This window comes from Homalodisca vitripennis, chromosome 2 (assembly GCF_021130785.1).
Source record: "Homalodisca vitripennis isolate AUS2020 chromosome 2, UT_GWSS_2.1, whole genome shotgun sequence".
NCBI lineage: Eukaryota > Metazoa > Arthropoda > Insecta > Hemiptera > Cicadellidae > Homalodisca > Homalodisca vitripennis.
In genome coordinates this window covers 176,107,557-176,134,590 of record NC_060208.1, presented here as the reverse complement: position 1 = coordinate 176,134,590, position 27,034 = coordinate 176,107,557, and the positions used below count along the sequence as shown (strand labels likewise).

The window sequence follows — 27,034 nt, the reverse complement described above, 5'->3', positions numbered from 1 at the left end:
ATACAAAATAATAGTAAGGGATATATATGGTGTAACGATAGATAGCACACACATCCGACAAGTGAGAGAATCCGGTTCGAGTACGAGTATGAACTTCAAACTGAGGCTCTGTGTGTGCGACAGTCCGAAGAAACTAAAACTACTCACGTGCGATGCCCATAAATCAGCTTAACGGATTAAACTTTCAGCAGAGTCCTGGGGAGATAATACCTTGAAATACAACCTCTTGTTACAGACAGGGTATCTTCTTCATGCTATATCCTCTTCTCTTTAACACATATAACAAAGAGAAATTGGATCAGTACTTAAATGTAATCTACTCACTTGGTATTGTATTGTATACAATAACTTGAAAATTCCGATGCCTCGATTTTAAACATCAGTCTGCCAATATATTCACGTCTGTCACATATTCTACACAAGACTTTCAACCACAGACAATCAGTATCACTAATCAATCCTGTTAGGTTTTTATTCTTGACAGTATATAGTAAGTTACACTAGTGAGAGTAGCCACAGTCGGGATGATGTATGGAACTTGGATGCACGCTATGTAAAGTAAGGTTAAGCGCTTGCACCAAAGGCCACAGAATGAGTCACTATAAAATATCGGGATGGAGTTGGCACCGTCGCGGTCGCAGCGTCCAGACACAAACTGGCGCCAGATCTCCCGCATTACCGTACTATTTGGCGTACTATTGACTCAGGTATTGGTCTATTGTTTCCACAATCCAAGCCAAACTGTGTGTTAGGCATCGAATTTCGCCTAATTGCCATATTTCGGTGGCAACGGAAACTAAAACATAGCGCAAATATCCAACAAATACAATCGGGTACTCTATTCAATAATTATAAAATTACGTAGGCCTACCATCGCAGTTTAGATGTTAGATTTTCCAATGCAAACAGGCATTCTACATAATCTGATACAATACACTGGTTAATGGTCCCGAGTAGTGGTACATTAGTTACCTCAGTAGTAGATTAGATTGACATAATATACAAGTTAAGTTCAAAAGACAATGTTTCATCGCTCTAAATAATGATAGGATATAATTAATGCGAACGTAATGCTTGCTAGTGTGGTCGCCAAGGCATGCTATCCCATCCTTTATTTAGCTTCTGAGTCATGTTTTTGATCGAATTAATACATTTTTATCAATATATAATTCCATACAAGTTAAAATTACATTTACTTACAAAATTGCGAAATGAAATTTTTATTTTATTTCATCATCTGTATAGTTTTGTTTTCTTACTTTATTATTTCAAACTATTATATTTCGTTTTCAACTTTTTGGATGCCTGAAAACAATGCATTATATACGGACGGACGATTAAATGTTTTGTCTCGATGAATATACTGGTTTACTAAGAGACACATCATTACAATGTTATTTTTATCTGTTGTGTTTGTAAATGTCGTAATATGGCTGGGAAGTAGTTTTACACGTTGTGCACGCATTAGGCCAATTTTATAATATTTTGTAAACGTGATGCAATAAATTATATTCTATTGTATTCTTACTTCCTGAAATGAATCCAAAATTAGCAACGGGCAATTCATCAACTCCCACCCAACACGGGCTGCCGGGAGAAGATTAACCGGAGAGCAGTGCCAAATTAGGAGCTGGGCGTGGAGGGCGGACAGGACACGGCGGCAGTTATGATAATAATGTGGACAGACAAGATAGCCAAGGCCACAGAACTGCCACCTGCGGGCTTGGCTTAGCATTTCTCATCATCGACAAACACAAAAAATGTTAAACTTTGAGTGTTATGTCAGTTATGATACCCTTCTCTATCAAACCATCGAATTTTACGTACCGTCAGGATCTGTAGACGCAATTGTTTTTGTTTACTTGGAAGTCAATTTCTGGAATTCGATTGAAGAGTACGGATTATGGTCTACTTTGGTTACTTATAAGCCAGTTCCTGGAACTGGTCAAAAACCCTTATTGCAATAAACCAAATTAGCAACCAGCCTCTGCACCAACTTCTATTTCAAATTTTAGACTACTATAAATTATAAAGTTTTTACGACTAGAAATTTAATTTACTACGGAAAGAGTAAAATAATTATGGTAAATAATATATATATATATATAGTTAAAATGAACAGAACTGGCACTTTCCAGAGGAATTATGGAAAATCTTCATTGAGAATGAAATTTTACTAACGTAGGGTTGATTTGAAGACTAGAATATGACCCGACAATACTTCTTTTCCAAGAATTTGTTAAAGCTTAAGATTGTAAATGTTTACATTAGAGACCATATTCTTCTGCATGTTCTATATAAAGCATATGTGTTCACATGTTTTCTGTCAGTCATATTTATACCGTGCGAAACGGAAACTTACTGGTCCAGTTATTTTTAATCCAACTGCTGGTTGCAGGGAATCGTCCGCATTGAGTTTTCTTGATGTGCGCAAGCTGATTAAAATATCAGGTTTGTTAAATATGTAATAAAACACAATTTAAATATAAGCACAGCTCATCCCGAATAAGTATATGTAACTTTGATAGTGTGAATAATTCTTTTACCAGAGATTCGTAGTTTTATTTCTTTGATATTAAGAGAAGAGATGCAACTGATATGTTCTAGTGTAACCGCACCGCCAAGGTCAGTCTGGACAGTCATGGCTACAGAGTACAGTCCAGAGACGTCTCACTGAGCTACATCCCTAGGTCTGATTGTCGGATCGCGCTGTGCACATTGTTCCAGTCACATGGGACGATATTTTAGCGCCACCTAGTGGTTGTCCTTGAGGTACAATTCCAATTGTTAGATCCAGTCAGGTATCCCACTGGCATTGTTAACGCGCCACATGTGGCCGGTCGTCTGGAATTCCATAGACATTCCTGGATAAGTGGGTGACACCAGTGAAGGACTAAATCAATTTTTAAAAAAGACCGGGAAAGAAGTCGGCAAGGACCTGTTCTTGCAATAAATTACATGTGTAGATCAACAATTAATGTATTATAAAATAATATCTTCAAATAAGATTTCTGACGTTGAAATACGGGATTTTGAAAAAAAAAAAAAAATCGGAAATCTCGTTAACCCCATTGGTGTGATGCAGAGTCATCCAGGTTTTCCAATCTCACTCTCGAGAGTATTGCACTAATGGGGGATAAGTGGGACTAAGCTGCAGCCACTAAACACTGTGATTACCTCTCCCATTGCCCTCCACATCGGACTGGTGTTGCAGAACACGACGTCAGGTTCAAGGTTATATTCCTATACTGGTGTGGTGTAGAGTCATCCAGGTCCTACAATCTCATTCTTGAGAGTTTTGCACTAATGGAGGATAAGAGGGACTAAGTTACTGACACTAAACGCTGTGTTTACCTCTCCCACTGCCCTCTACATCGGATTGGTGTTGCAGAACACGACGTCAGGTTCAAGGTTATATTCCCTATACTACTGGTGTGGTGTAGAGTCATCCAGGTCCTACAATCTCATTCTTGAGAGTTTTGCACTAATGGAGGATAAGAGGGACTAAGTTACTGACACTAAACACTGTGATTACCTCTCCCACTGCCCTCCACATCGGACTGGTGTTGCAGAACACGACGTCAGGTTCAAGGTTATATTCCTATACTGGTGTGGTGTAGAGTCATCCAGGTCCTACAATCTCATTCTTGAGAGTTTTGCACTAATGGAGGATAAGAGGGACTAAGTTACTGACACTAAACACTGTGATTACCTCTCCCACTGCCCTCCACATCGGACTGGTGTTGCAGAACACGACGTCAGGTTCAAGGTTATATTCCTATACTGGTGTGGTGTAGAGTCATCCAGGTCCTACAATCTCATTCTTGAGAGTTTTGCACTAATGGAGGATAAGAGGGACTAAGTTACTGACACTAAACGCTGTGTTTACCTCTCCCACTGCCCTCTACATCGGATTGGTGTTGCAGAACACGACGTCAGGTTCAAGGTTATATTCCTATACTGGTGTGGTGTAGAGTCATCCAGGTCCTACAATCTCATTCTTGAGAGTTTTGCACTAATGGAGGATAAGAGGGACTAAGTTACTGACACTAAATGCTGTGTTTACCTCTCCCATTGCCCTCCACATCGGACTGGTGTTGCAGAACACGACGTCAGGTTCAAGGTTATATTCCTATACTGGTGTGGTGTAGAGTCATCCAGGTCCTACAATCTCATTCTTGAGAGTTTTACACTAATGGAGCATAAGAGGGACTAAGTTACTGACACTAAACGCTGTTTACCTCTCCCACTGCCCTCCACATCGGACTGGTGCTGAGGAACATGACGTCAGGTTCAAGGTTATAATTCCTATACTGGTTGGGTGCAGAGTCATCCAAGTTCTCCAATCTCACTCTCGAGAGTATTGCACTTGAGAGTAGTATTGGGGGACAAGCGGGACCAAGCTACAGCCACTAAACATTATGTTTACGTTTCTAACTGCCATCCACGTCGAACTGGTGCTGCAGAATGTCAGGTTCAAGGTTCTATTCCCACCACGCGCCAGTTTTGGCAGACTCCCTTGATTGCTATTTTTAGGTAACGCCAGAACCAGATCTAGATCTTGTCCCCAAAATTGGACCCACGCTTCCACCGCCTACGTATCCCCAACTTTAGCTGATTTATCGACGCGAAATAAAATCCTCTGTATGTATTCAATCAGAACGACATGAACAATTACTATTTCTAACAGCTTCTTGCATAACATTTCCAACATTTGGCCGACATTAACAAGACCTAAAAATAAAACCGGACCTGAATTATTACGCTCTAGTTCATTTTACAACACCAAAACATCTCAAGTAATCTACAATTGACAAAATTCATGGCGTTTCCCGCAGTTTCTTTGAATCATTATAAAAGCATTATCATGATGATTCTCATTCCAAATATTAAATAATCACATCCTTAACCAAATTAATATCAGTTAATCTTCAAGTAAACGGAAATAGAGTGTCTTACTTGAACACTGTGATTACTGATGATCTTTATCTACTTTTCATTAAAACCTATTATATATTTACATCTCGTTTCATGAGTATCTTAATTGTACCATTTACTTTAACGATTCAATTATTACAGAGTAAACAATTGAACATTTTGATATTGAATACAGTTATAAAGATTAGCCATTTTCTATAATTTCACCAAACATACATCACGTGAATAGTTCGGATATTTCGGATTAATAATTATGGAAATTTTGACATTTAAAAGATTCCAAACAGGTCAAGTCTTTGATGGGCACGCAACTTGGCTTACGTTAAATATATATATTTGCGTGTTTTGTTTATTGAAATTAAATAAGGCTATTGCCATTTATACAATTTAATGTAAATAAAAGTCGTTTGACAGGTGTTTGGTCTTCCGATCATATGTTAGTTTGCTTATTTAAACGCATATGTGACAGTTACGGCCAAATACAAAATAATTGAATCGGAAAAAGTGAGCGCTCTGTGGTGTAATGGTAGCACATTCACCCGGCAAGTGAGAGATCCGGGTTCGACTCCCGGCGGAGCAAGTACTTTTTGCGATTCAATGTTTATTGAAATTAAATAAGGCTATTGCCATTTATACAATTTAATGTAAATAAAAGTCGTTTGACAGGTGTTTGGTCTTCCGATCATATGTTAGTTTGCTTATTTAAACGCATATGTGACAGTTACGGCCAAATACAAAATAATTGAATCGGAAAAAGTGAGCGCTCTGTGGTGTAATGGTAGCACATTCACCCGGCAAGTGAGAGATCCGGGTTCGACTCCCGGCGGAGCAAGTACTTTTTGCGATTCAATGTTTATTGAAATTATATATATATATATATATATATATATATATATATATATATATACATAATATGTATCTGTTTTGGAATATTTATTAAGATAATCACAACGTCTTATTTCCAAGAATGTAGTGGAACATTTTACGTAACTTGAAACAGTGGATAGCAAAAGTTACATTCACAACTTGGACGCAACAAAACAAGAGATTAAAAAGGATGAACTCAGCACGTTAGATTCAAAACAAGGATTATGTATACCTGTTTGAAATCGATTCCAGTTTACGCTGTCAGATGAGTTTTTATGGCATTGAATAGTTTGTTGAAAAAGAGACATATCATACCAGTATATCAGTATATCAATAATTTTCTGTGCGATATGAAATGAACCGGTGTGTAGGACCGAGTGTCATCCATCATTAACACCTCGTTAGCCCAGTCCTCCCGGCGATTGCAACAATACCCTCTATCGGTTAATGTATGCAACCAGCCTCCGGCGTGGACGTGCTCAGCTTATCTGGACAGATGTGAGGAGAAAAAAACCTCACGGCTCGTCTCCTGGAATATACATCATGATTGTGGCTGAAGGTAGAATAGAATAGATGAAGAGGGTTGACAGGCGTCCTCTTCTTTCATTATACCGAGAAGAGTCTTAAAGGTAAAAAAGATTCCTAAGATGGATTTGTATTTTGATACAAGAGGTATTATCAAGGTTATAAAAACGCAATTCCGAAGTGGAAATATAAATTGTAATTTTGTGACATTAATGATGTTGTGGTATGAATGTTTTAGTTAAACAAAATTAGACATATCCTTTGGTTTTTAATGATTTTGAACACATCACATTAATAAAAAACGAAGATTTTGAATATTTTCGTGAATTTACTGTTTTATGTGAAATAAAACACGGTTTAGTAATCGTTCTACTTATTTGCGCGTGGAGACCAATATATCATTTTTCAAAGTATGAAATCGATTGAGTTTAAATAGAAGCAAGTATGTACATTACTATCATTATATTATTTACCATCCATCAACGTGACAGTCATAAGATACAAATTTTCTTGGTATTAACTTTGTTATAACATTCTACAAATTTGTGAAACATGTGCACACACAAGTAAGTAAAGGAACGCTAGGTAATTTATTTGGAATGTTTTCAACATGCAAACACGAGTTTCAACTTGTCTGATGAAGGTTGTTGTGAGCCAATAATTGGAGCCAAACCCCTTCTTGCAGCAAGAAACATAGGCCACGCGACCACTCGAGTAGAAACTCACAGTAGGAGCGCACTGGAGTGTGAAACTGGCCAGCAGCAGGCAATACTTGTCCAACTACTGTCTGACATACGGTGTACTTTACTGGCCACATAACTATTTATAGTGGCCGAGAGAACACGTGTGCACGGCAACCGTGCGTGGCAAATATCGGTGCAAATTGCCCTCGACCAACTGATGTTTCCATCAAATTAGCTTACACAATAGCTTTATTCGCGTTGCTGACGAAAGTCAGTTATTGACAATATATATTACACACACCTGTGATAAACGTTTCATTGCCGTAATCTTTACACTCCTCTTGAAAGGATTAGTTACACATTGATCACCATACCTCAATAAGTTTCCTGCGGTATATTCCTCAGAAAAGGTCAGTAGCTTTATTCGCGTTGCTGACGAAAATCTAGAGACAACAGTAAGTTGTTGACAATACCTATTACACACACCTACGATAGACGTTTTACTGTCGTAATCTTTACACTCCTCTTGAACGGATTAGTTACGCATTGATCACCGCACCTTAATAAGTTTCCTGCGGTATATTCCTCAGAAAAGGTCAGTAGCTTTATTCGCGTTGCTGACGAAAGTCAGTTATTGACAATATATATTACACACACCTGTGATAAACGTTTCATTGCCGTGATCTTTACACTCCTCTTGAAAGAATTAGTTACACATTGATCACCATACCTCAATAAGTTTCCTGCGGTATATTCCTCAGAAAAGGTCAGTAGCTTTATTCGCGTTGCTGACGAAAATCTAGAGACAACAGTAAGTTGTTGACAATACCTATTACACACACCTACGATAGACGTTTTACTGTCGTAATCTTTACACTGCTGCTCTTGAACGGATTAGTTACGCATTGATCACCGCACCTTAATAAGTTTCCTGCGGTAATATTCCTCAGGAAATGTCAGTAACTTTATTCGCGTTACTGACGAAAATTTAGAGACAACAGTTGTTGACAATACCGATTACAAACACCTGCGATAAACGTTTTACTGCCGTAATCTTTACACTCCTCTTGAACGGATTAGTTAGTTACGCATCGATCACCGCTCTTCAGTTTCCAGTGGCATACTCCTCAGAGAAGGTCAGAAGCTTTACAATCAATTTACTGATTAGTGATATATAGGCGGGTTGGTATTGTAATGTTCGCCCACCTCAGTATAAAACTCCGAGCGTTGTTGTAATCGGATCAGTGGCTTGGCTGCACCGTCACAGATAATTTCATTATTCACACAGGCATCTTTTCGTAGTTTTTATAATCAAGTTGGTTGGTTATCATGACGTGTACTCCTCTAGAAACAGACTTATCGCTATATTAAACCCGTTTAATCCATTGCCTGCTAGATGAATACATACCACATACGATCCATAATAGGATCTTGTAATACACATCTCAAGAGGGTTATTAATTGGAACCACTTCACAATTACTATCAGTATTGTTTCACAAACTGCATTACGAATGTTTAATACGCAATATGAACAAATATAAGGTCGAACTAGTATACATTCGACTTATTCGATGAAATCAGAGAATGGATTTTTTCTCCAAACGCCAAATTTTATAAACACCAAATAAATCAAATGCAAATAATAGTTGTAAGCTAGTTGTACTTTATTTATCAATCTTAAGTATAGATATAAGTTGAGACATTGATGATTCAAAGATATTTCGCATAAATTCTACGTTTAGTATCGTTATTTCGAACAAAATAGTCTAAATTCTTAGAGAACGAATATTGGAGAACGGCACAAGATTTTAATGAAGACGTGAAATTCTAGCCAGTAGACCGAACGTGAAATCTGATACGAAGTGTCACTTGCTATGTATCAATACCAACCTCTGGCACGCTCGGACCCCATCTGCACGTGGACGCCGGTCCCCAACAACTGGTGTGCCACTCCACCTTAGAGCACAACAAGCTCGCCAAGGCAGGGACCTGGTACCTCGCTATCACCACAGTAGTCATGGTTTACCGCACACTGAGTACACTTGCTATGTATCAATACCAACCTCTGGCACGCTCGGACCCCATCTGCACGTGGACGCCGGTCCCCCAACAACTGGTGTGCCACTCCACCTTAGAGCACAACAAACTCGCTAAGGCAGGGACCTGGTACCTCGCTATCACCACAGTAGTCATGGTTTACCGCGCACCGAGTACTGAGCGTCTTATCAGCTCGGCTCGCTATCGCTGGCGAGTTATCTTAATACAGACCTCGCAATTCTATTAGGCCATTTTAATGCCTCTAGAGAGCTTACGGAAGTTACTATAAGACAAGTATTGTGGATATCGGCATTGCGTAAAAAAATTAATTTCTAGAATTTGTTTTCTCATCTTCACCAAGTTTGGCTTCGTCTCTATTTAGAAAAGAATACATTTGTGAGCCAAGTAGAAGAATCGTAGTGAAAGAAACATGTTTACCACATCCATGTGTTAAAAACTGGCTCGTAACCATTACCATTCATTGCTTCAGTTCATTTAACATCATAATAAACAAGAGTCCAATTAATAAATCATGTATTTCATGGTATAAAGCCTGCCAATTAAAGTAAAAAGCAGAAACAAAATGTAACACCTAGTTAAGCCACATATCAATTTTGGGAACAAATCACTTTGGTAAACATCACTAACAATCAAGTTTATGAACAATGACGTTTCTCAGGGAGCATTATGCATTTCCCACTGATATAACCTATATTATAATGAACATTATTTCCTACTCTGAACCAGAGTTGTCAGTTCGTTAATGCCAACCAGAGTAAGCATTATTTCCTATTAACTTTACCAGGTTTCTTGTGAGCACTATTTTAATTTGACAAAAAGGTTTGGAAACCAAATTCAGGCTGACGATCTACCAAACTAGATAAGTACGCTCTGACAGAACTGTTTCTCCAGATTCGATTTCTGATAACAAAGCTATCCGTTAAACCATTATTTACTCGAAGTATCCATTGCATTGCTTTCTTATTCTTTTACTAGCATTCCCTCAATCTTGCTTAGCTGAAGATTCCAATTCACAATATATTAAGATAAATTGAATTAAACCATCCTCCATCGGCTTCTTCATTATAAAAACGTGTCATGTTGTTGTTTTTATTTACGTTCTTACTTATATATTCTATATGTATGTATATGGTAAGTCTTATATATATATATACGTTTTTAATACATAGTAAAGTTAAATTTCAAAATAATATTAAAAACAAGAGAAACAAATTACACAAAAACATAGATGACTGATAAAGCTTCTTTTTTAAAGTAAATCAGGTTTGTTTACGTACGAGGATACTTGCTTTAATTTATTTATAAATGTCCTAGCCCGGTAACGGAACTTTCAGCAAACAAAAATAATGTGTCGGATATTGACCCTTTCCAAATTACTTACACTTGATTAACCTTACGGGCTTCTTTTTTCCGGTGGAAGTGACAGAAAGGATTTAACTTCCACTTGGCCAGGAACAGGACACGGAACTGAAACCCTACAACGTCCGCGCTTCCTTAATCGGCACCGTATCGACTTATCCCATATGGGCAGCCAGTAAAACATCGGTTTTTATATTTATACATTGAAACATGTCAAATCTTTTACTCTGCTACAACATTGAAGTAAATACCAACGAAAGGGCTTACATGAAAACCTTCCATCACTACTGAGAGTCTACATGAAACTTGAAAACATGTCAAATACAACATTGAAGTAAATGCCAACGAAAGGGCTTACATGAAAACCTACCATTACTACTGAGAGTCTACATGAAACTTGAAACATGTCAAATACAACATTGAAGTAAATGCCAACGAAAGGGCTTACATGAAAACCTACCATTACTACTGAGAGTCTACATGAAACTTGAAACATGTCAAATCTTCTACCCTAATCTAACATTGAAGTAAATGCCAATGGCAGGGCTGGCATGAAAACCTACCATTACTACTGAGAGTCTACATGAAACTTGAAACATGTCAAATACAACATTGAAGTAAATGCCAACGAAAGGGCTTACATGAAAACCTACCATTACTACTGAGAGTCTACATGAAACTTGAAACATGTCAAATACAACATTGAAGTAAATGCCAACGAAAGGGCTTACATGAAAACCTACCATTACTACTGAGAGTCTACATGAAACTTGAAACATGTCAAATCTTCTACCCTAATCTAACATTGAAGTAAATGCCAATGGCAGGGCTGGCATGAAAACCTATCACTACTGAAAGTATAAACTAAGACTGTTTTGATGAAGGTTCCGCTAGATTCTGGCAGAAATCTCTCTAGCACTGACGCAGATACCTAAGTATAGTTGATAGTAAGAACTTTCTAAAACAGAAAATAAACTGAGTAAAATTCGTAAACTGTATAGTTACTTCTTGTACAAAATGTTGCCCATAATTTATATTTTACCGCGGGCCATTTACACATATATATCCTTTTAAAACAGCCATTGTAAGGAAAATTATCTGAGTCTTGTTTACCATCAGTGTAAAATACTAAGTAAACTTCTTAACAATCTATCACGTTACTACTGACCTATCCTAACATGCGAATAATTCTTATAAGAGGGAAACACCATTTTGGGTTCCAGTTTGTCCAAAAACTCCATTTTCTCATAAATATAACAAATAAACGTAATTATTACTTGGAATATTTTAGCACCCATACTTGTTGACACACGTTTAAGTGTACCAGAATGAAACATAAGGTCTTCAATAACAAAACAAAAAAGTGGTTAAGACAATATTACATACAATACTTTTAACGCTAATAAGCTTGACTATGGATGTAGATGGACGTTGTGTACTTTACTGTTTACGGATGTCACTGAACATTTTATTATCTATAACGGTGATCCCTTGTCTGTCAGAGCAATAGGTGAATTAGTGGAATGGAGTTGTCGAAAGCAGGTGGATTTAATTTTGCTACGTTAATATAAACGGAAATATAACAGTGTCTTGTACAAATCATTTGTCTCTAAGACTGATAAAGGTAGCATTGAAAAGAATTGTTTAATTCCACTAACGAAAACAATTCCAATTCTGACATAGGCGTCGGCTTGGGTGGGTATACTTTATTGTAATTAACAGTTCACAGCAGTCGAGGTCAGCGACATGCCACCTGAAGGACTTTCTTTGTTTGACAAGTGACATACAAAACACTGCATTATGATGAAAATATGATGAATACTTATTTAATGATTAGTAATTTTGGTTTCGATTAATGAATATCAGTATCTACTAGAAAACATCCTTCTCTGTGGAATGGTAGCCTAATTAATTGGCCTTATTCACTTATCCACATAACATGCCATCTCACCATTACATTACAACCAAATTAAAATTTAAAGAACTGTAACACATCAATATTAGTACATTAGTATTGTTTAAATGAAATTCCTATCAACATCACCGCAGCTGACAGTATATGTTTCGGTTAAATTAAAACTTCGCCTTATTGAATTTTGTAAATATTCAAAAAATAACAAAATTTAAAATCTTTTAAACGTGACGAAATGATATTATTCCATATTCATATTCAATGTATTCTAGTATACTTGTTATTATTGTAGTAATGATTACTGAATTGAATAAATAAACACCACAACAAGGTAAATTAAACCCCCAAAACATTGATAGGTTTGTCCGGTTTCTCTAACAAGATTTTTGAACTTTACTTTGTTTTAAGCGTTCTAATTTTATATAATAATACATCTGTCGCAGTCATATCTGAATTAGTGTTGAGTGATAATTGAAGAAATTCGGTATCATAACTTTGTAAAGAACCTGAACATCCACTGCCGATATGATAGCATCTCCAGTTGAATGACCGTCGTGGGACGCACAGCCTTTACGTAAATGGCATTAACGTCTACCCCACAACTGCAAGCTCGTGGTTAGGTAATATTTTAGTGGCACTTTTGAAAGTTTAATTTTGGTGCTTACATCAAATTAACAGAACCATCTTCAAAAAACTCATTCATATTCACGTAAACAGATCAAGCACAGTATAGGAATAGATCTTAGTAATTCAAAGCACTGATGCATACTCAGATTTAAAGTTTAGATAAAACCTGAGTATGCATTAGTATAAGTAGTCAAGGATAAATTAATTAATATTAATTAATTTATCCCTCACATGAATTATTAAATGAACAAGATGTATTTTCGGGACATAATAGTACATTTAATAATTGTAACAATTTTTAGTGTTGTTAAATTAATCATTATTTAACAGAGAATAGCGAGGAAAACGTATCATTTAAATAAAGCTCAACAAGAACTGATACAGATAAAACATCCAAATACAGATTTCTTGGAAGCTGCTTGTGGAGCAAAACTTTCACATGAGGTCTCGCACATGCGAACCGTTTACCGGTAACTACCGCACGGGTGAGAGTGACGACTACCGTGCAGCGAGTGGAGGATGGAGGGTATAAATTACCAGGACTATGGGTAAATTACCGTAATTGTAGTGTAGCCTAGTGCCGTGTCCCGGAGGTATACTCTCGTCTAGTTCTACATGTAGACACACCCTTCTTCGTGTGGTAACTACCGCACGGGTGAGAGTGACGACTACCGTGTAGCGAGTGGAAGAAGGAGGGTATAAATTACCAGGACTATGAACAAATTACAGTAATTGTAATGTAGCCTAGTGCCGTGTCCCGGAGGTATACTCTCGTCTAGTTCTACATGTAGACACACCCTTCTTCGTGTGGTAACTACCGCACGGGTGAGAGTGACGACTACCGTGTAGCGAGTGGAGGAAGGAGGGTATAAATTACCAGGACTATGGGTAAATTACAGTAATTGTAGTGTAGCCGAGTGCCGTGCCCCGGAGGGATACTCTCGTCTAGTTCTACACGTGGACACACCCTGCTTCGTGTGGTGGCGGATCTGGGTAGGGTAGTCGCAGTAACCCAGGTGAAGACTATCACTTCCTCACACCGTCCTTTATGTTCCCTTCCAATAATCAGATTTATGTTATTGAAATATACAAATTATATCCCTTCTGGCTTACTCAGAAGAAAAGATGTATATTATGAGTGTCTGTCATCTCAAAATAACATACTGAAATGCATTACTAGTTTCGAAGGTTACTTTTTAGAAAGCATGTGGTAAACCGACTTGAAATGGAGTAATTATAATATACTTGTAACAATTTCAACAGTTATTAACTACTTCAACACCTAAGTAACTGAGTTAGAGATCACGGGTTCAAATCTTGTCTGTGATCATATGACATTTCATCAGTCCCATCGACCTTGTACTCTATCAATTCTCCCCACTATTCTGTTAGGTAAGAATTTCGCACAGGCCAGTGGCCCTCGAGGACGGGCAGAATAAGGCTTGAAAGAAAATTGGTCTCTCCTTAAAAAAAAACATCATCTTGAAACCTTACCATAACACATTAAAAAATAGGTCAAAGTATTTTTTAAATAGCTAAATATTGTAAGCCGCGCTTCCAGTTGAAGACACCGTCGAAAGGTAATCGTGTTGAGGAGGTAACTGTGTTATAGTGTTATAATATCTATGATCCTTAAAATTATTGTGTTATTTTCAGACAGTGTAAATGAGCCATAAATGACATCTTTGCATTATAAGGTACAGATATATATTTCAATGATAGATTACATTGAATCATTCAAATGCTGCATACTTAAAACCTATGTTATTTAATTCTGAAGCATTGTTTTGCCTTTCAGAAAAAAAGAATTTTTAATATTTGCAACGTTTTACTGCCTAATGATACGATTAGTAACGAAACTCCTCTAGAAAAGCAACAAATACGAAGCGGAATAGAATTCTGCCTGCAAGCCGTTGTATTGCAAATTCAGGGTAATTGGAGATGAACATTATACGGTTCAGAATCTACGCACTGCCGAAATGACAGTTCAGAAATAATGTATGCTGTAATACTTAGCGCTCCTCGCACTCAAGTGCTTCACATTTTAATGGAATGTAGCCCGACATGAAGCTAATGCATGGTTCTGTATGAATGCTACGCGTGAGTTAGTGAATCGCTTTTTATATAATCGTTAAACAGCTTTCTACGCCTGTTTCTTTACAACTAGCAATCACTAAATCGACAGAATCATTTTGTGAGATAAATGCAATCATCTGAATAAACAAGAGTGCATTTCGTTAATTTAATAATTTTAAATTTCTTCTTTCCATTTTACAAGTAAAATGCATTAGCACTGTCACCACAACTGTTGAAGATGTCTCTATTCCTAATTATTTTCTAGGGTCTCTTACGAGGAAATGTAACGATTTTACAAGTTAATTTTCTTACTTAAAATAAGAAAATAAACATAGGCGTAAACCAGTTAGTGTTCAAGTTACAGACACAGACAGATTTTGGAAATAAAAGTAAAAATGAAACTACAAAATCTTAAATGTTACGAAGCATTAAGCATGTTACAACTTATTAATTCTATGGTTTCCTGATCAAAGTATTTCACTATCAAACATGTAAAAATTGTGCTCTTTCCCTATGATTTGATCAATGTAAACTCAGTTTGTTTGAACAATTCTTAGTTCGTTTCTTTCGACAGTTTCAAAAGAATATTTTAAAATTTTATTGTAAGTTATTTAGATTGGGTATCCAAAAATAGCGAATATTTAACCCAGAAGCTTCTGCTTTCTTTGGGAACGACTTGAACCCAAGCAAACTCTTTCAACAGTTGCTCTCACACCTATGACAGCGCTGGGTAAGCAGAGGATGTTGCAGAAGAAAACAAAACAACGGAAAACAGAATACACACAAGGCCAAGTGAGACAAACAAGCGGACGAGATGAATTAGCACAAACAGCCCCAGACTTTGAGACAGGAGAGTTCGGGCCTATGTTAACATGAGTTGAGTGCGTTACACAAACAGCCTTTCATCTGTTCGTTGTGCAATATCACATAGCACTGAGGGTCTGGTTAGTCTTCGGAAGTAACTCGGTTACTACGGTAGCCTTTACTCAGTTTACTGTCCCATTTAAACAAGGATTTATAACATTGCTCCTTAATTATTTAATGACATGGTATGATAATAATTAATAGATTGAACTGTAATTCACCGCCTGTGAACTACTCACAAAATTATTGTTAAGAACAAAATCAACATTTCAACATGCCTTCCCTCGAGGTATGCTAATACTTACAGAACAGCGAATAACATTTGAATAGAAACGTACCTGAAACAAATTGGAATAAATTAATGGGATGATTAGTAAACAAGAAATAAATAAGAAATGCAAAAATAAGCGATGATGCATTTAGATAAAGCCATTCTTTTTAATTTTGTTTAACAGTTAAGTAAATTAAAAGTTAATTTTAGAAGTCTGATCAAAATCCGTTTGCTGCACCGAATCTTAAAAGTGTTATTAAAATATTTATTATTTTTATTTAACTCTAAAAAATTTCATATATAATCTGCATTCATAAAACTACTTTAATTTAAACGACCCATTGACACATGTGACATACAACAAATTGCATTAAATAAATACACTTAATTTTCACGCATTAAAAAAACAACTACTTTTAGAAATTAAATAGTCTTCCAGACAAAAGTTGCTTAAGATATTAATTTTCTTAAATATTTACAAAATAATTTATTGGCCTGAGAATTTAATATATGATATAGCTAATGTAACACATGTAGCATTATCATGTTAAGGCCCAACTGGCATCAATCGTGTGACTTCTAACATCCCGACCCTCGATACGATACCCTATAAGTGATGTGACCTCTTTGGATCAATGAGGTCTACGGTGATCCTCCACGTCTATTCCATGAAGACTCAACTGGCATCAATCGTGTGACTTCTAACATCCCGACCCTCGATACGATCCCTATAAGTGATGTGACCTCTTTGGATCAATGAGGTCTACGGTGATCCTCCACTTCTATTCCATGAAGACTCAACTGGCATCAATCGTGTGACTTCTAACATCCCGACCCTCGATACGATACCCAAAAGTGATGTGACCTCTTTGGATCAATGAGGTCTACGGTGATCCTCCACTTCTATTCCATGAAGACTCAACTGGCATCAATCGTGTAACTTCCAACAACACGGCCTTAAATACGATCAACATGAGTGATGTGAACTCTATGGTACGTGAGGACTGCGAGACTAATTTAAGCAAGTTGCTTTGTACCGTATACCAAAATTCACCTACTTGAGATGCGAATTGGGGAAGAACATATTTGTTTCAGCAAACATAACTATATCTTATCGTAATTTCGTAATAGGCAGGTAAGTACAACTCTGTAAGAAAATAAGTTCCCCCACATACTATAGAGAGCGGCTACTTGACTACACAAGACTCTGCACGCAAGAGATGCGGGCGACCTTGTCACAACATTGTCACCGAGGGGTCATCTTATCTTTGCTTGTCACCTCTTAACGTTTAGTGGACTTTTAGTTAAAACATTTAAGATAAGTTGGTGAATTCTCCATTTATTTGATAAAGGAACACCTGTTGTTGGAGATGTTACCTATAACAGGCTCTTTTATTGATGCGATAATTTATCAAGCGTTCCAATATCTTCACGTATATATTAAAAAGCTTACCGTTATTTAAAACCCTGTAGATTAATTTGCTCCTTCAATACTCTCTTTTTAAAGTGTTATTCTGTATCGTAAGTAGAATACGTAATTTCATTTTAATCCTCCTTCGTTTCTTAGGTGATTCTCGGTCTTATTCTTACGATATGTTGATGATTTAACTCATCAAAGCAAGATTTCATTACTTGCTCCTTAATTTAGCATAATCGAGTTCGATAAAGTCCATGTCCCTCCATGAGATTTAGCTGAGCGTTATCTGAGGTTAAATCTGGTTAACTTAACGATTTTACTTCTTAAAAGAGCACCACACGACATGTTGAAGGCACAGAGTCCATCTACAACGGAAGTCTGCGTGCAGAGGAAAAAACAAAGTGCTGTAATTTATTGCTCCATAACGACTTCTGAAGGGCAGTCGGAAGCTTATAAAGAAGTCGGTATGGCTGGTGTCGAAAGCGGGAAGAGGCTCTCAGGCCTCGAGTGTTATTGATACGAAGCGCACTCCAATCAAGAGTTGCGTCAATCCCCAAAAGTCATCTTATGAGCTTAAACCAGACATCCGAGTCGAAATAGGCCTAGTTTTAATGCAGGATGGAATAAGCTGAATTCCCCAATCTAAACTTATTCAATAATGAAGAAATAATCTCAATAATCATGAAATATTTAACAAAATTGAGGGTCGTTTTAGGGTTCTTTTTTTGCCCCGTTCCTCAAAATGGACAGTGGATTACCGAGCATCTCAAAGTTTTCAAATGGCAATGGCCATCTCGTGTAATTAATATTTCCTAAAATAGGGAGTGAATTACCGCGCATCCAAAAGTTTTCAAATGGCAATGTCCGCCTCTTGTAATCAATATTTCCTCAAAATAGGCCGTGAATTACCGCGCATCCAAAAGTTTTCAAATGGCAATGGCCACCTCGTGCAATCAATATTTCCTCAACATAGACCGTGAATTACCGAGCATCTCAAAAGATTTCAAATGGAAATGGCCACCTCGTGTAATAAATATTTCCAAAAAATGGGAAGTGGATTACCGAGCATCTCAAAGTTTTCAAATGGCAACGGCCACCTCGTGTAATCGATATTTTCTCAAAAGGGGATGGATTACCGAGCATCTCAAAGTTTTCAATTGACAACAGCCACCTCGTGTATCAATATTTCCTCAAAACGGGGATGGATTACCGAGCATCTCAAAGTTTTCAATTGACAACAGCCACCTCGTGTATCAATATTTCCTCAAAACGGGGATGGATTACCGAGCATCTCAAAGTTTTCAATTGACAACAGCCACCTCGTGTATCAATATTTCCTCAAAACGGGGATGGATTACCGAGCATCTCAAAGTTTTCAATTGACAACAGCCACCTCGTGTATCAATATTTCCTCAAAACGGGGATGGATTACCGAGCATCTCAAAGTTTTCAAACGACAACAGCCACCTCGTGTAATCAATATTTCCTCAAAATGGGGAGGTGATTAAAGTGTTAAAACTGCAATTGCCATCTCCAGTAATCAATAACACAAAGAACATTTTACTTGTTTTAAACCTTGGAAATGCACAATATAGTTTAAATAACAAACAGCGACATTTATATTTAAACTAAAGGTCTCTGTAACGAACAATCATTACACGTACTTATACAATTGCCGGTTAAAATATTGATTACTGTTCCTCTTTCTATAACGGATGCTGATTATTGTTAGGGCTGAATAGACAAGAGCAATGAGATATCTTGGTAGGCATTATCTTTTATTAAAGTTAAATTAAAAATTTAATTGAACTAACTCTAGTCACTAACTGTCCCCTGCTTTCATCAACCGATTTGAATGATTTTAGGATGTATCACTTATCCTCTTCTCTTATTCCACCGATGACTCCAAGCTCTAAGTTAATCGTACTGCTTTGTATCGGAAACCCTTGTCCAATAAATCTCAAACGTACCAACAGCAAGTGATAAATATCACTCACTTTCAAATCTAGTTACACATAATGTACGTCATTTCCCTCGTAATTACAAATAGAAATTTGACACTACAAAATTTTAGACGTAACATTATTGGAAATTCATTTTTTTCAATATTGATGAAAAATTACACCAATTTAAGGAAGGGAAGAATAAAACTACATAGTTTTAAGGAGTTCTGAAAAATACGTACACAATATTTTTGCCCATCCTTTCTAAACCGGACACAGTAAAACGCCACACCTTTTCACTCAACTGCGTTATAACAACAATGGTGTTATAAAAAAACCAGTAAATATAAAGTTTTAGAGAAATAGTCATATCATAAATGTCGAAAGATACAGTAAATACACCCTTCGAAGTAAAAACTATTGGAAAAGCGATCGGGGATTCTTTTCCACTCAAATGTTTGCTTCTTTGACAGATTAAATCCTCGTAGCCGCAAGGAAGCAGACAGCGAGCTGAGGTGAGCACGATGCTCCAACACAGACATTCCGGCGTGTTCCGAGAAGGAATTCCTCCTCTCCGTGAACTTCCAAGTATTCAGTGGCAATTTAAATTAAAACTGCTTTACACTCCACCGCCTCTACAACATGCCTTACACACGACAAAGCCAGATTTTGCTTGCGCCTTGTTATTTCCACTTTCCTAGTAGCCTACAACACTTTCAATGGCGAGGGAGAACAGATTTCATGTTTGCGGAGAACGAAACAAGGCGGGCGTGAGCTTACCACGCCAAGGCCGAGTCAAGGTATAAAGCGAGTACAATTAATAAACTGTAACTACGGTTTTATAGAAGCTACGAATCTTTAAAACAGCAGGCTACTTTCCCTAACTATTTGTGTATTATAAGAGCCAAATATACTGGCGGCCATCTTTATTTAAAGTCCATAAGAACAGAGTAAGTTAAACCTCAAACTCTTTTAGGCGTATACTCTATACGATATAAAGTAATGTGTCTTGGACCCTCGGCTATCTGAGACTGGCCCGGGCCATTTCTTAACACCCTCACCCACCAACCCAACTAGCATCCTTACGAAATAAACCAATTTTTTACCCGAGATCTAATTTAAAAAATTTGATCAAATATTTGAAAAGTTCATAAAAATGAACAGCCAATTTGGTAAAATAACAAACAAACAAAATATAGGCAGTCTGTTTAAAGTTTGTAGCAATAAAGTTAGGTTTTATAAAAAAATATGACAATGAAATTGCAGTATATATGCATAACAAATTACTACATTAATATTTCAGTGTAGTTTATTAGCAACATGGTTTTCGTATAACGGGTGTCACAAGGAAACCTTGTGTTTTGCATTGTAACGGTACTGTCACTTGGAAACAATGGACTCACTGGGACAGTGACAATAAAGGACCGTTATTAGATGTTAAAAAGGTGTCCGGAAGAGTTGCCGCAGGTTGCAATATTTATACTAGAACCCTGAGTCACATAGGATTGCAGTTACAACAATCACTGGAAGGTGAAGCCACCTCAGTAAACATGGACCATAACTTTGAAGAAGTGGACCAAAGCCTACCCTATAACGTAAACACACCAGTTTCTGTAAGTAAAGACATGTCTGCCGAAAAAAATCACAATCTTGTAACACAAAATGTTCCAAAGCTGTGTGCTCCGAAGAGAGAAACAACGTTTTAAATAGTTTTGAATTACTCAATAACATCGAGTTTGGAGTCATTATTCTGTTAACCCATTATCGCGTAGCTTTTTATAATCAATCACTTCTCGATATTAGCCACCCTGAATGAGACTTCCGTTTCGGGAATCCTACGTTCCAAATGACGGGGCGTCGTTATATAACAACAACAACACAAGTTTTTCTTGTAACATTCGTTACATGAATACCATGTTACTAATAAACCACATTGAAATATTAGTGTTGTAATATTGTTATACACTTATAATAATGCATAATTTATTGTCGCACATATTCATTGTCATATTGTTAAACAAAACCAACCTTTACTGTCACAAACTTTTAACAGTTTACCTCTCTACTGTTTGGTTCTTTATCGAATTTGCGCTGTTCAGTTTTATTTTATTCTTTTTTCTTTTAATTTTGAAAAATTTGATAAAATTTTTTGGAAATTATGATTCAATTAGAAAAAATAGTTTATCTAACGGGAAAGCTAGTAGTTGAATCAGCCGGCTAGCTGAGGATGCCGGGAGACAGGTTACGTCATAAAGAGTACAGTACCATGTCTAGCCGTCAGATTGCGCTGTGGACAGTTGTTCATGAGACAATTTGTGTACAGTGTACGTGTACTCACTTCCGTCGCACAGCGTTTAGATGAATGAGTACGCAATGACAGGTGCCAAGGCTGAGCGACCCTATCAGTATTGTCAGCGTCTGCATGACTACTGCATTATAATTAATTTCAAGTCTCATACATTAACCACAGAAAAAAATAAATACAGACGGCGCACTGGAACAACTGTTCGCAGCGCGATCTGACTGTCATCTCTTAAATCACCACTAACGGAATTATGCGCGACACTGGCGCAATCTGTTGAGTGGTTAAAGTTACTAACAGCAGTGAACCAAATTTGGATTTACTTTGTCCCAACCCTCTGATTTCCAGACGACGCGATATTTGACCTGTAGATTACCCTGGCATCCATCAGTGTCACCTGCGGTTCAAAATGTTAATATTATATGTTAAACTATTCCATTCTTATATATATGCATTGTTTATAATTCAACAATTTCGAATATGTTTTTTATAATTACTAACTAGGAATGGAAGTTTTACAGTTGTGATAACAGTTTAATTTAATCATAAAATAAATAAATATTTCGTTTTACTTCGTATGAGGAATTAATGATATAAAAACTAAAGGAATTAAATAACAAAATGCACTTTTATTAAATCTTTTACAAAACTTTGTAATCCAGTGAATGAATGGATTTTTTGTGATTGCCAGTTGTGAAGCAAAAGGAGTAGAAAGCCGCTAAAAGGATTGCATAAAGCGATTCACCGACTCGTGGATGATGCAAACGACGCTGCATCTCCCTCCCGCCTTGCCATTCATACAGAACCTCGCATTAGCTTCAGTCCTGCTACATTCCATCATACGTGAAGTACTTGAGTTGCAAGCAGCACTAAGGACTAATGTACAAACTAGTCCTTCAGCACCAGCTACGCTTTGCGAGAATTCCGAACCGTGTAGATTATTTACTACCACCCTGATCCTGTTCCCCTACGTATTTTGTTGCCTTAATCGTGAAGTCTGTATCGGTGAATATTAATCTGTGATTGTTGGCATTAATGATAGTGCAAAGAAAACATTTTGATTTTGAAGTATTTTATTTTTGAGAATTTGTTACTGTACAACAAATATAAACGTCCAGAGAGCAAGGCTCAACTAAATCAAATACGGCTTGCGTTTCCACAACTATTGATAAATGACGACGCCTATCCTCTATAAATGTCCTCGGACCACGACTTTCTCTGCTTGTCGATTTGATCCGGAGTACCGATACATCCAGGTGTAGCGGGACACGACCCAGGAGTACAGCAGGATCCAGGACAGCTGTCGGCTCCCCCGTCACGTACCCGTTCTCTCGCCGACAGATCTGTAACTGGATACGCGGCAACCACGTTCCCTCTGGATGACAAGATTTAAAAATTTTGGATTGGGCGGGGGGTGTATTCTAAGCTGCGTACAGTAGCTCCTGAATTGTCCTAACCGCAACAGGTGCGAGCTAGGAATCACGAAGAGAATCGTGTCTCTTACGTAAACCACCTGTGTGTCACGTCTCTGGGAGCGATTTCCCGACACGACCAGAACCGAAGAGAACCGACAATAGAACAGGATAATAAAGGAAGTGATGACGGGTGATAGGCGAGGTTCCAAATACAAAGTCTGTATACAGAACAGTTTCACTACGCTTGTCACGTCTTCCGTATCTGTTTCCGCTTTCTCCCGTAAACACATCTCGAGAGGCGACCGACTCTACAACACCTCAGACTACCTTAGAGGGAGCATATTGTGTAAGTTTTTCCCCTCACATCGCCATTTATTCCAGTACATCATTGGTTAAACTACTTGTTAATTATGTTTGTGGACTATAAAAATACAGACCAAAATACAAACAGGTGAACGGCTATTGAAACCGGAAGTGAACGATGGCAGAAAGTATGGAATGGGAGGAAATGCGACTCGTTCAATACCAAGAATCGCGCCACGGCGCCAGTCGATTGCACAACGATACCTTGTCATCTCTGTTTTAGTTAATTTAAGTACAGGAGAATACAGACGCCGATTACTACAGTGCAATAATATTATGAAAACTACACAATGTTAGCTTAATTGAAAAACAACAGTAGTAGGAAAACAATGAGTGCACTGTACTTAGATGTGTTCTGCAAAGAACAACTAAGAATTTGTAAATATTAATATAGTTTAGTCCCTTGAACTAAATTTTTCAAATATAAATAATTGTTTGTTTTTTAATTACCTAAAGCACATCACTGAAAAAACAAAAATAATTATTATAAAAGTATTTAATATTTCATTTAAATTAATTTAATTTAATTAACTATTAAAACTACAGTTATCAAATTATAATTTCGAGGATTTATGTTCACTTCATTGGCAAATATATTTCAAGAAAACAATAATTTCTGGAGACTTAATGAGTTAGTTTGATATACGTAATGGGCGTGGGCCGCGTTAGTAAGGTCCGGCAAATGCATGACAGCCCACGTCTCATCTCCTCTGCAGTCACCCCACACAGTTTGTGAAAAAATAAGAAATAACATTTCTGCAATATATGTTTTTGCAAACAGAAAACAAACCTCCCACTGACAAAAATCTCCTGAAGGAATTTAAAAACCTCTCAGAAGGAATTTTTAATATTTTGTAGCTGTGCAGTATAACACTTTTGTTACTAAAATATATAATTTATTCTAATGAAAGACGAGAACAAATTTTGAGATAGTTATTGTAAAGTATACTATGCGTTACAACAGTGTTAATGACATACAGTGAATTAAAACCGAGCACCAGTTTAGGACATTGTTGCATGAAGGCAATAAATAACAAGGAGGCGTGGTTCGGCTTCCACTTTTGTAAATGAGAGCCCTTAATTGAGAATGCCCAGTCCTTGGTCTATGTGAGAAGACCAACTGTACGGCTTACATATAAAATCCCATTTGAATTCACATTAAAATCTACTGCAGCACTCAATAGCACGAAAAATTACAATCTGTAAGAGTAATCATATTAAGTAATAACAATTCATTAGTAGTATAGGCACTTTATTTTTGTAATTCATAGAAGACGATCTGATCTAGATTTCGCATTACTGTGCATGAATCACGATAAAAATATCAGACGATTTCTGAGTACAACTGTACTCTGTTATCTTTGAAAGTAGTGCGGGATTCGAATAATACAAATGAACCCTTACCTTAGAAAATTGAACTGTCTTGAGGAGATATTTTTATCTGTTGTTACTCGTTTCGAGTAGTTGCGCACATCTAGCGGCAAACGGAAGAAACAGTGACTATAAAAATATTACATAAAAGTATTCGACGTGTAAATTCTGACAATAATAAAAATGTCCAATCTTTTAAGATTTGTAATACAAATTGGATCATTTTTAGATTTAAACGGATTACAACCGTAAACGAAAGATTTATTATGGTACGCTATCTAAAAATCACGCAAAGACCTAGCTTTACCGAATATTGTCGATAATTACACAATAAATAGTACCCAATTACCAAAGTATTAAAGTTTGTATTCTTCAGGAACATGAGTTATAGCGTATACAATTTGACCGGGCCAACGACATTCCAAGTCCGACATCTGTGGAATTTCCAGTTGAATCTTACACAATAAATTGTACCCAATTTGTACCAAAGTATTAGTGTTTGTATTCTACAGAAATAGAGTTATATAATATTACCTCGTCTGCGACATGCTACAAACGCACTAAGGTTCTACCATTAAATGCTCAAATTAGACGCACGATGTATTCTTCTTTAAACTGAAAGAATCACGACACTCAATCATGACGCGATCTGGCGGTACGGCCTAACACTACACAATAGTAGACTAGCATAACATTAGCTATATTTGTCGACTGATCTTACCCAGTTACTAGTATTTGTGAGACGCCTAGGCTTTCTTAATGAATAGTTTTTGCTGAACACCAGTTACTTTCGTAGTTACATCAATGGTTTATCATGAATTCCTCTCAATTCGTCCACTGATACATTCTTGTGGATAGTGCAGTTACTGTTATCTCGACCGCGACTCCCGGGACAGATACAAATTTAGTATCGCAGCCAAATGCAAGCAGTGTCACAGTCGAGCCGGGCCATTCCAGGCTTGAAGCTACATTCTGCCACTAATGGTAAACGGACTGTAGGTCCACGTCATAAAACTGCCGGAAGCATTTCTTACCTACTTCTTAAGGGGTGTGGACAGTAGGTCCACGGTCCCGGCCTGGGACCCACTGTCCGACTCACGGGTTTCTTTTGACGAGAGGTTGATAAGGGATCGTCGTACTCACACTGCAGCACTTGAATGGATGTTTCGAAATCTAAACTCTATATCTGCTAAATAATTTTCAGTACACTACATAAGAAATTATATACATAAAATAAAGTCAGGTTAGTTACGCCATTTCTAACTTAAGAATGTCTGTAAAGATTAGTGTCTACTGGTATGTACAGTATTATACAAACGATGGTCCAATATAAGGAATAACTAATACAAACTTACTGTAGATGTTTATAATTCATTAGGACAATGCCAACCAAATTAATCAGATAGTAATGTAATGCTATATGGAATTCGTTAAGATATAATCTCTATTAGTAATCCACTTCATATGTGATAGCTTGAGTAAACTGTTGTTAATATTTGCTGCTTTAGCAGTACGCTGTGCGAATGTAGTGGAAGCATCACTGACCAAAATAAAGAATAAATGCAGGTAGAAAAATTAATGCACGGCCATATCAGTTTTGAAAGGTAGGACAGTTAGTCCACAGGTGTCGACGTGGACTAACTGTCCTACCCTGCAGAAAAGTGACGTCAGCCACCCTCGTCAAACTAGGCGTGGACCTACAGTCCTACAATCGCCACTAATTTACCCGGGTCCTCGCACACCAAAATTTGGAATCCGTCCCACCCCACTACACCTACCCTCATTGCTTACTTTACGATTGCTTTCAGACGCTGACAAGATTGAGAGCAAACACTTGTCCCGTTTATTTCGGCGGCCTGCGCAAGTTAGAGGCCCTATGCTGCGGTAAACATCCGGCGCTGTTTGTGTGTTTGCCAAACTTCCTGCAACCTGTGACCTGAGGGCCAAAATAGAAGTCATCAATCGGTAACAAAGGCTGATTTAATCACACAACCATAAGAGGTCTGACCTTGGATCTATGCTAGAGATACTATACGTTTAA

General features: G+C 37.2%; 1 protein-coding gene across 4 annotated transcripts in view; it reads right to left on the bottom strand.

The window, feature by feature from the left end:
- LOC124355078 (SLIT-ROBO Rho GTPase-activating protein 1-like) overlaps window positions 1-27,034 on the bottom strand; it is a 338,240-nt gene that overhangs the window by 284,151 nt on the left and 27,055 nt on the right. The window contains exon 1 of one of the 4 annotated variants that reach the window (XM_046806012.1): window positions 8,906-9,192. The exons of the other annotated variants lie outside the window; for them this stretch is intronic. Coding sequence (XP_046661968.1) covers window positions 8,906-8,927 — 22 coding nt within the window. The 5' untranslated portion in view covers window positions 8,928-9,192. Of the gene's footprint in view, window positions 1-8,905; window positions 9,193-27,034 lie in introns of those variants that run through there. 4 annotated transcript variants of the gene reach the window in all.